The following is a 10728-nucleotide window of genomic DNA, read 5'->3' as shown; positions in this document are numbered from 1 at the left end:
GTAACCCAAAAAGTAGTACATTTGAAAATAATATATTAGTTGTCTTAAACTGTATTGGCCACTTTTACATTTTGTGTTATAATAAACTCATAATATGTATATAAACATTTGAATATCCACACTGGTGCAAGTATATTGTAATGGTTTATATATAATTCTCTCCATATATAATTTTAAATATATGAAAAAAAATTTTACTTAGTATAAATAAAAATATATATATTAGTGTTCAGGAGAGTTTTCAAATAGAATTGCTTTGATGTGATACCATCTGAATAAAAATTATGAATACTGATTTCCTGATTATAGAAACTCTGCATCTTGTCATGATGTATCCTAAAAATAAGCTGAAGTACAACTTAATCTTTATTACTTTAAAATAAATTACTGACTGACTCCTGTCTGGCTAAAAGTGGTATTACAGTAGCATCAGAAATTTAACAATGCAAAAATCATTTTTGAAAATGATGGAAAAAATATGAGAATGTATCCTAGTTAGCTTTTATAATGTTATATTTAAAGAGAAATTAAAACAAAAAATAAAGAAATAAAATGAGACCTATCTGCCCCTGTAGTTATAAGCACATTACTCTCAGGAATAATCAAGAACTATGTAAACCTCTCCATGAGATTTTACCATTTTTTTTGTTAGACAAAACAAACAAACAAAAAAACAAACAAACCCCACAAAAACCCTTAAGAAGAGTTTGCTGGTTTATATTACATGGGCCTAGACTGTTAAAAAAAAAAAGGGATATAAAGACAATCTATTTTTTTTTTACCTCAGCAACAATAGAATGGCATGAGATACAGACAAATGGATATAAGAAGCAGAGACTACAGATCAAATTTGAAAACCAGATGGTAAGAGAAAAAGGAAGGAATTTTTATAAATTCACTTAGAGACCCAAACACCAGGTTTGGCCGAAAATAGTATCAATCTTGGATGTGTATTAAATGTTATCAAGAGCAAAAACTGAAATTAGTGAATTGGAATTGCCTCAAATTCTAAATCATCATTTCTACTTCAGTCAATTTTCTATGAACCTATATCAGCTCTTAACGATTTTAATCAGTGCAGTTGTTTCAAAAATTGTTACTTTTAAAATTAGAGGATGAAACATACTCTCGTATGACTATTTAATCTTGGATGTATGTAAATAATAGTTTACACATTCCATCATTATATTACACTATATGAAAATTCCACAATATTTTCTAAACCTTGCATAAAAACACCTATCTGAATACACACACAGTTTCTCCTTCTTTCAGTGAATTTGTTATCAGTTATCTCTTTTGCAAGTTGAATGATAATTAAGGTGAGGAAATTACTGACAAAGCTGAGATAAAGAAGTGGAAAATTTTAGAAACATCAGTTGTAAATCTTATTTAGCAGTGACATTTCTTCCTCAATTTTTATGTAAATATATGCCTTTTCCTAATTAATCTGGACAGTTTCATCTGAAGAGATATTTTAACAGAATATAAGATATATAAAGGAAATGTACAAACTGTCAAAATTTATCACCATATAAAAATAGCTATGAGATTAAAAAATTGCTCATAATTACTAACACTGCATATAGATATGATTATAGGGTTGGGCATAATATTTTGGGTATTCTCTTTCTTGTTGATTTCTGTCTTATATGGACATTGCAATTTGAAGATTTAAAAATGCATATATTTAGCTATATTACCAAGGGGTAAATTATTAGTGAAACAAATGATTGTCCTTAAGAGCCTTTAATACCAAACTGACTATTGCTTTGCTCTAAGAAAGATGTTACATCCTTTCCTGATCAAGTGGGCTTCCACGAAAACAAAGTGGCCCATAACTGTGGTGCTTCCTGATAATGAGTGAAAAAAAAATCTTAATCAATTATCGAAAATTTTTAGATATAATTCCTGTATTTTTCTCACAAACAATAGCCCCTGGAAACTCTTCTTTAATGTACTCATTAAAATTAGGCATATCCCCTCTGTCCTTTGTTCAAAATGCTCTGGGAATAATGCACTAAAAGATGAGTGATATCTAAGTTGGTATCTAAGGGGAAGCAATGCAATGCCAACATAAAATAAATTTCTTTCTTTCCTCAGTCCATAATGATGACGTATGGTTCCCCCGCCCCAGAAGAGTAGAAAACACTTTTCACAGTATAGTCATCTACAGTATATACAGATTGTTTCTATAAAAGCCATATATACAGAAAACATCTCGGTGTTCATGATTAGATGTTATATGGACCACTAAAGTAATTGTTCATTCGGTAGTCTATTTCCTCTAACTTCATGGAGGTATCAGGAATTCCAAAATCATGTGAACTCATGGAATACTTGCATAGCATATCTGCTTTCAATAACTACAAGGAGTTATAACTAAATTTCTTAGAAACCAACTTGAACACACTAAAATATACGAATAGCAATAACCGATTCCTTTAGTCCATCACCGAAGTTGCAATCTTTTGGATTTTCATAAAATGAAGTGAAGATCCACATTTTGTTTCAGCCCTTTGGGCAGAAACAAGGCCAAGCATAGATTGGCAAGATTTCAAATGCATTAATTCATAATTTATGACAATCTTCTTCTGGTACAACTTCCAGTATTATTTGTAATGTTCTGGTTATTCTGTCTACAAAGAAATAAAGAAGAGAAATTAAAAATGCACAGAACTCAGAAATGCGTAAAAACAGCAAAATGTGAATTATTTGGGGTTGAATACTGAAAACACACAACCGCATATTTCATAGAGCACTTTCAAGAATTATTTACTTCATTAAAATCCCATCATGCTCAATTAATTTATTTGTCACTTCTGTAACTTCCCATGATGGCTTCTCAGCAAGAATACATTAATATTTTGTATTCAAATAGGAATTTTTATTCATAAACCAGGAGGCTGAAAATATTTTGAGGCAATAGAACCAAGATATAAATAAATGTTCAAAAATACACTTCATATTCGGTTTAAAATTGGTTTGTTGTTTTAGTACCTATGAGATTAAAACCAATTCCTCAGAAAAATCAAAAGACTCATACTATAATGTCCAGTCTTAAACATGTAGCGTATTGGGGCACCTGGGTGAATCAGTCATTAAGCGTCTGCCTTTGGCTCAGGTCATGATCCCAGGGTCCTGGGATCGGGCCCCACATCGGGCTCCCTCGAGGAAGCCTGCTTCTCCCTCTCTCACTCCCCCTGCTTGTGTTCCCTCTCTCGCTGTGTCTCTCTCTGTCAAATAAATAAATAAAATCTTAAAAAAAAAAAAAAAAAAACATGTAATATTACTGAGTAAAACATGTTATGTCCCAGGGCCTTACTACCTCATCTGCAGAATGAGGGATTTGGGAGTGCCACCAGCAAGATGGAGGGCTAGGGGGTCCCAACACTTGCCTCCCCACCAAAAAAACAAAAACAAAAACAAAACAAAACAAGGGAACCAAAAAGTACCCCAAGAACAATAAATAAACAGCTATAAACTGAAGAAAACAAATCAGGGAAATTTCCAAACAACAAAGAAAAGGGAGCAAAAGTCTGGCAGAGCTAAAAAATTGAGGATGTCTGCATAGAAAAGTAAAGAAAGCATTTTGCCTGCATCATCCCATCCCCCAGTCAGAAGCTGAAAGACCCCAGCAAGCCTCGGTGTTGTGGATGTATGCAGCTTTTGCTACCGAGTTCTCCCACGGTCCTCCCCAATGACGCTGGTGTCAGCTGATGAAGCAGCCTGCAGCGCCCCCACTCTGCATCTGCTCCCAGAGGCTGGGGCTGTTGCTGAGGTGAGATTTGCCCTTGGGGGTCTTGGTTGTTGATATGCCCACTCTTAAGGACTGGGGGCTACAGCACATCACCATACACAAGACTGGAGCTGCCACAGTTCTTTGCCCACTGCAGCCCCAGACTGGGGCTTTGTCCCATAATTACCGAGTCAGCCTCTCCCCACTTAAGCCCTGCCCTCAGGGTCCCAAGTTACTCGTCGGCTGTCATTTTTGGGACTGTGCTGTTGCCCTGAGCCCTCCTCCGACAACTTTCCCAGGTCAAGACTCTGAACTATAATTGCTGAGACAGTCTCTTACTGTTCTGACTCCTACGCCTGGGTTCTAGGTCCTGGCTCGGACTCATCATTGCCAGGGGCACTGCCACTACCCTAGGAGTCACTCACTTCCTGTGTCTCGAGTCACACTTTGGCTACCATTATCAGGGCTGTGCTGCTACTGCTCCGAGAACCCCCACCCCAGGTCAAGACTCTGAGCTGTCATTGCTGAGATGGGCTCTTGCTGCCCTGATCCCTGTCCTATGGGTTCCAGGTCACAGCTCTGACCCACCATTGCTAGGGGCACTGACACTACCCGGAGCCCCTCCCCTCAAGTTTCACGTTGGGGTTCTGACCCATCATTGCTGGGACAAGGCTACTGCTGCCCTTAACCCTACCCCCCAGGTCCTGGGTTGCAGCTACAGAATGTCATTTGCCAGGGCAGTGCGGCCACCGCCCTGCGCCCAGATCCCTGGAGCCCTACACGTGCCTTAAACAGACTACTACCAGAGTCGTGCTGTTGCTATCTTGTGAGTGTACTGGTGCCAGGATTGAGACTTTCACCCACATCCTCAGGCTGTGCTACCATCACATCTTGTTATTCCGGGACTCTTGCCACTGCTGCATTCCCTCCTACCAGCACAAGTCACAGTGGTGAGTCTTTGAGACCCAGGTACCAGTTACATGGGATATCTGCATATTCCCACACTCTAGACATTAGTGCCAGAGCCACAGCCAGCACATCTATGCCCCAAGATCTAGGCACTGTGATAGTTCCACATGCACCTGAGCCTAGGATGCCAGCTCCAATCCTGCTCTGAGGGCTCTGAGTGTCAACATGACTGACCAGGTCAGCTGCCTCCCATGGGCAAAAAGATCCCGGTAAGGCTATCAGCAGATTTCTCAGCAGAAAACCTGCAGGGAATGGGATTATATATTCAAAGGGCTCAAAGAAAACAAAACAAAACAAAACAAAAAAACTGCCATCAACCAAGAATATTTTATCCAGAGAAGCTGTCATTAGGAAATAAAGGAGAGGTAAACCCTTTCCCAGACAAACAAAAGCTGAGGGAACTTAAAGCCAAGAGACCTGCCTACAAGAAATGCTGAAGAGAGTTCTTCAAGATAAATTATATATAGAGAGAGAGAAAGTAACATGAAAACATAGGAAAGTAGAAAATTCACTGGTGAGGATGAATATATACTCAAATTCAAAATACTCTCATTTTGATCAGAGCAGAATTAAAAGAAATAGAGACAGAAAAACAACAGAACAAAAGCAATGAAATTAAGAACTGATTATTTGAATAGATAAACCTTTATCTACATTAACTAAGAAGAGGATTCAAAAAGTAAAATCAAAAGAAAGAGGAGGGGTGTTTGAGTGACTCAGTCAGTTAAGCATCCAACTCTTGATTTCAGCTCAGATCATGATCTCAGGGTGGTGAGACAGAGCCCCGCATCGGACTCCACACTGGTCATGCAGCCTACTTAAGATTCTCTCTCTCCCTCTCCTTCTGCCCCTCCACCAGCCCTTTCTCTCTCTCTGTCCCCCTTTCAAAAAAAAAAAAAAGGAGAGGAGACATTACAACTGATACCACGGAAATACAAAGGATTATGAGAGACTTCTACGAACACTTATATGCCAACAAACTGAATAATCTAGAATGGATAAATCCTAGAAACATATGCTCTCCCAAGATTAAATCAGGAAGAAGTAGAATCTCAATAAACCAATATCAAGTAGGGTGATTCAATCAGTAATAAAAACCTCCCAACACAGAAAAGCCTAGAAATAGATGGTTTGCACTGGTAAATTCTAGCAAACCTTCAAGGAAGTATTAACATGAATCCTTCTCAAACTGTTCCAAAAAAATTCTAAAGGGAGGAACACTCCCAAACTCATTTTATGAGGCCAGCATTATGCTGACACCAAAGTCAGACAAAGACATTATAAGAAAAGAATATCATAGACTGATATTCCTGATGAATATAGATGCAAAAATTCTCAAAAATATTAGCAAGTAAAATTCAACAACACAATAAAAGGATTATTTACCTGTGGTCAAGTGGGATTTATCTCTGGGATGCAAGGATGCATGAAACATATACTGGAAGTCCTAGCCAGAGCAATTAAGCAAGAAAAAGAAATAAATGGCACTCATATCAGAAAGAAAGAAGTAAAATGATCTCTGTTCACAGATGGGTGATCTCATATTCAGAAAACCCTAAAGACTCAACTAAAAAAAACTGTTTTAACTATTACATGAATTCAGTAAAATTGCAGGATACAAAATCAACATATAGAAATCAGTTGCATTTCTATAGAGTAACAACAAATTATCTGAAAGAGAAATTAAGAAAGCAATTCCATTTACAATAGCATTGAAAACAATAAAATACTTAGGAATAAATTTAACCAAGGGGTGAAAGACCTGTGTTCTGACAATTATAAGACATGGATGAAAGAGACTGAAGAAGACACAAATAAATGGAAACATATCTCATGTTCCTAAATTGGAAGAATTAATATTGTGAAAATGTCCATATGACCCAAAGCGATCTACAGATTCAATGCAATCCCAATCAAAATTCCAATGACATTTTTCACAGAAATAGGACAAACTATCCTAAAATTAGTTTGGAACCCCAAAAGACCCTGAATAGCCAAAGAAATCCTGAGAAAGAAGAACTAAGTGGGAGGCATTGCAATACTTGATTTCAAGCCATATTACAAAGCTACAGTAATCAAAACAGTATACTGGCATAAAAAGAGGCACATACAGGAATGGAATAGAGAGCCTATACACATAAATCCACATACATAAGAATGAAACCTTAGCTTGGACCTCTACCTTACATCATTCACAAAAGTTAACTCAAAATGGATCAAAGATTTAAATGTAAGACCTGAGATCATAAAATTCCCAGAAGAAAATATAGGGGGAAAGATCCTTGACATTGGTCTAGGCAATGACTTCTTGGATAAGTCACCAAAAGCACAGGCAATAAACACTAAAATAAACAAGTGTGACTATACTAAACTAGACAGCTCTGCACAGCAAAGGAAACAATCAACAAATTGAAAAAATAACCTACTGAATGGGAGAAAACATTCACAAATCATGTCTGATAAGGGACTCATAACCAAAATACATAAAGAACTCAGACAACTTAATAGCAAAAAAAGAAAATAATCCAATTAAAAATGAGCCAAAACCTGAATAGATATTTTTTCAAAGAAGACCTACAAATGGCCAACAGGTATATGAAGAGGTGTTCAACATCAGTAATTACCAGGGAAATGCAAATCAAAACCATAATGTGATATTACTTTACACCTGTTAGGATGGCTTTTATCAAAAAGACAAGAGATAACAAATATTGGTGGGGATGTGAAGGAAAGGGAACCCTTATACACTATTGGGTGAGAATGTAAATTGGTATAACCATTATGGAAAACATAATGGCAGTTCCTCAAAGAAGTAAAAATTGAACTACCTATGATCCAGCAATCCTATTCCTGGTTATGTGTGCAAAGAAGTTGAAGTCAGTGTCTCGAAGGATTATCTTCACACCTGTTGATTGCAACATTACTCACAATAGCCAAGATATGGAAACAACCTAAGTGTTCATCAACAGAAAAATGGATAAAGAAGATGTGATTATGGAATATATTCAGCCATGGTAAAAAGGAAATCCTGCCATTTGCAACAACATTATGCTAAGTGGGATGAGTCAGACAGAGAAGGACAAATACTGTATAATGTCACTTACATTACAGAATCCAAAAAAAAATGAACTTGTTAAAATACAGAGTAGAATGATATTTACCAGGGACTAGAGGGTTAGGAAATTGGGGAGATGTTGTTTAAGGGTACAAACTTAGTTATGGAGATCTAATGCACAACATAGTGATTATAGTCAACAGTACAATAAATTACAAAAATTGCTAAGAGACTAAATCTGAACCAAAAAGAAATGATAAATACATGACATTATAAAAGGTGTTAACTAATGCTAGTGTACTAATCATATTGTAATATACAAATATATCAAACCAACACATTATACACCTTAAACTTATATAATGTCATAATGTAAATTATATCTCAATAAAAAAGATAACTAAAAAAAGAAGAAGGGACTTGGACTAGAAAGTAGTTCTCAAAGTGTGATCCCTGGACTGGGAACATTAGCATAGCCTGAGTTATCAGAAATGCAACTTTTCAAAGTGCTATCCCAGACCTACTAAATTGGAAACTGAAGGCGGGGCCCAGAAATCTGTGATTCTGCTAGACACTAAAATATAGAAACCAGTGGGCTGGATGATTTCTAAGGTCATTTTATCTTGGCAGTCCTAGAACTCTGTGATGCTAGTGTCCCAGGGTATTCGTTCTTGTTCATCTCTTATCTTTGTAATCGATCCCTACAGAATCTCTTTAAACTGTTACTGATCCTGGAACCTCTGGAGCTTATCTTCTTGACAGTTTCAGACCCACATCGTCTCTCATCCAGACATGCAATGTTTCTCCTCTTTCATGACTTGTCACCTGTAATAGTCCCTTTCAAGCAGTATTTCATGTCACTAAAAAAGATATATTTTTCATCCGTTGCTTTATAAGAGTGTTCCCCAAAGTTGTTTTTCTCCACACACTGATATTTATAATATACATTAATTATCAAGAGCTCAGCACAGTTCTGGCAAATGATAAACTCCATGTAAATCTTTCTTGAATAAATTATATTTGTTACAGCCCACTCTATACTGAGATATATATGTGGAATACAAGGGAGTGCTCAAGAGTAATAAAAGTCCATGTTTACAGAAAAGGGAAGTGGTAAAATTATCTGAGAAAAATAGACTGTGGAAAAGTAAGTATCAATAGTATGGGATATATGGCTTTTGTAAGCAGAGAAGGAGACAGGGCTATCTGATAGGTTGAAACAGTAAGAGATTTTAGGCATCTACAATGCTGGATTGCAAAGCATTGGGGTTAAATTTATATCCTCTCCATCTCTTCCTCCCTGAACTAATCCCTACAATGGCTGACTTTTGACTGTGTGTGTGTGTGTGTGTGTGTGTGTGTGTGTGTGTGACTATTCAGGCATGTATCTTCTGAACAAAAGCCTTTTCCGAAAGTCTGTTTCTGTATTCTGGGACCCCCAGCCCTTTGCTTTCTTAGATGTCTTACTTACCCATGTCACAATACTGCATCAGTTCCAGAGAAAAGGAGAGAAACTTAGAGATCTTGATGCTTTGCTTGTATGACATTCTCCTTTCTGAAAACTCAATTTAGATCTTCTATTCAGCAGCACATATGGAGCCAAAGAATCTGTTTTCTGGTTCTGCACACCCATTCTCTTCTTCCATGTTCAATCAGACCTATTACATTCTCTCCTATGACTTTTCTATGTTCTCTCTTGGGATCCCAAGATTTGAATAATTATCATAATGGAGGTTTGGCTAGAGTGACTGATTTTGGCCATGAGTAAGCTGTTGGAACTACACCAGCTCTTCCTTCTAGGTCATCTACAGCGATGGGGTCAGATAGGAGTACTCAGCAGACCCAAATAAGCCTCTGTGGAAGCTTCCTGCTTGCCCAGGAGAACTGCGGTGCATGTAGTATTCAACTGCACTTGTGCTCATATAAGCCTTTTGACTTTGGGGATAATCAACTCCATGATACTCTTCTTTTTTACATACCTATATTTTATAGATTTTATTTATTTACTTGAGAGAGAGTGTGAGAGAGAGAGCATAAGCAGGGGGAGGGGCAGAGGGAGATCAAGAAGCAGACTCCCCAGTGAGCAGGGAGCACACACAGGGCTCGATCCCAGGACTCTGGGATCATGACCTGAGCCGAAGACAGATACTTAATCGACTGAGCCACCCAGGAGCCCCTCCATGGTACTATTCTTTTAAATAAAGTTGAGCCAATGAGTCTATACTTGGTGTTTTCAGTAACTGCAAGTTACAAGAGCAAATAGCAATTGCAGTAATTTTAGTTTTTACTTTTCAGTAGTAAAGTAAAGTAGTTTTTGAAATCAGCTGAAACAACAACTGACCTTGCAAAATCTGATTTACCCAACCACGCTTGGTACAAGCATGGGATCTACAGCCAAAGCTGAGTAAGTCTGTGAAGTATTAGCACAAAACCAATCTTCCCCACAAGTCATAATGAAAATAATAGTATGTGTTTTTTTAAAAAGGCTGCCAAACCTTTTCACATGTATGGTCTCATTTTATCCTTACAATGAAGATGGTTTAGGCCCCTAAGAGATGTAGGCAAGCTTAGCTAATTTACAATATCACCCTGCAGACTTCGTGAAGAGTCAGTCAAACGCATTAGGGAGCTTTCAGTGAGGTATCAGAAGCTAAGTTACCAATGATACACCATAAGCAGCATAATGCTTTTAGGACCCCAGAACTGCAAAGTCATTGTCTACAGAGATGGACTATGATCATTTTGCTGGTGCTCCCCAGTATGATTCTTTGTAATCAAAGATGTTGCCTAAATGCAGCTGTCCTCCATATCTTGCTTTAGCAAGAGGGACCAGCTTCCAGTCATCCCACTCATCTCAGGTGTGACACAGTCTGGCTGATGAATAGAGGCAGCCAAGCCAAAAGCTACTGCAAGCCCTCGCCAGAGCTTGCCAGGTCTAGCTACCCCCACGTATAGTGAGTATGTC

At 37.6% G+C, this 10728-nt stretch overlaps 1 protein-coding gene across 3 annotated transcripts in view; it reads right to left on the bottom strand.

Moving 5' to 3' along the window:
• Positions 1-789: 789 nt before the first annotated feature.
• SLC7A11 (solute carrier family 7 member 11) overlaps positions 790-10728 on the bottom strand; it is a 74339-nt gene continuing 64400 nt past the window's right edge. For all 3 annotated transcript variants that reach the window (XM_081811865.1, XM_031025277.2, XM_006727157.3), the window contains one exon: positions 790-2639. In XM_081811865.1, the coding sequence (XP_081667991.1) occupies positions 2572-2639 (68 nt within the window). In that variant the 3' untranslated portion in view covers positions 790-2571. The remainder of the gene's footprint in view (positions 2640-10728) is intronic.

This window comes from Leptonychotes weddellii, chromosome 2, assembly GCF_054177405.1.
Source record: "Leptonychotes weddellii isolate Sample4059 chromosome 2, ASM5417740v2, whole genome shotgun sequence".
NCBI classification, from domain to species: Eukaryota; Metazoa; Chordata; class Mammalia; order Carnivora; family Phocidae; genus Leptonychotes; species Leptonychotes weddellii.
The sequence above is the reverse complement of the archived record's forward strand: the minus strand, read 5'-3'. Positions and strand labels throughout refer to the sequence as shown.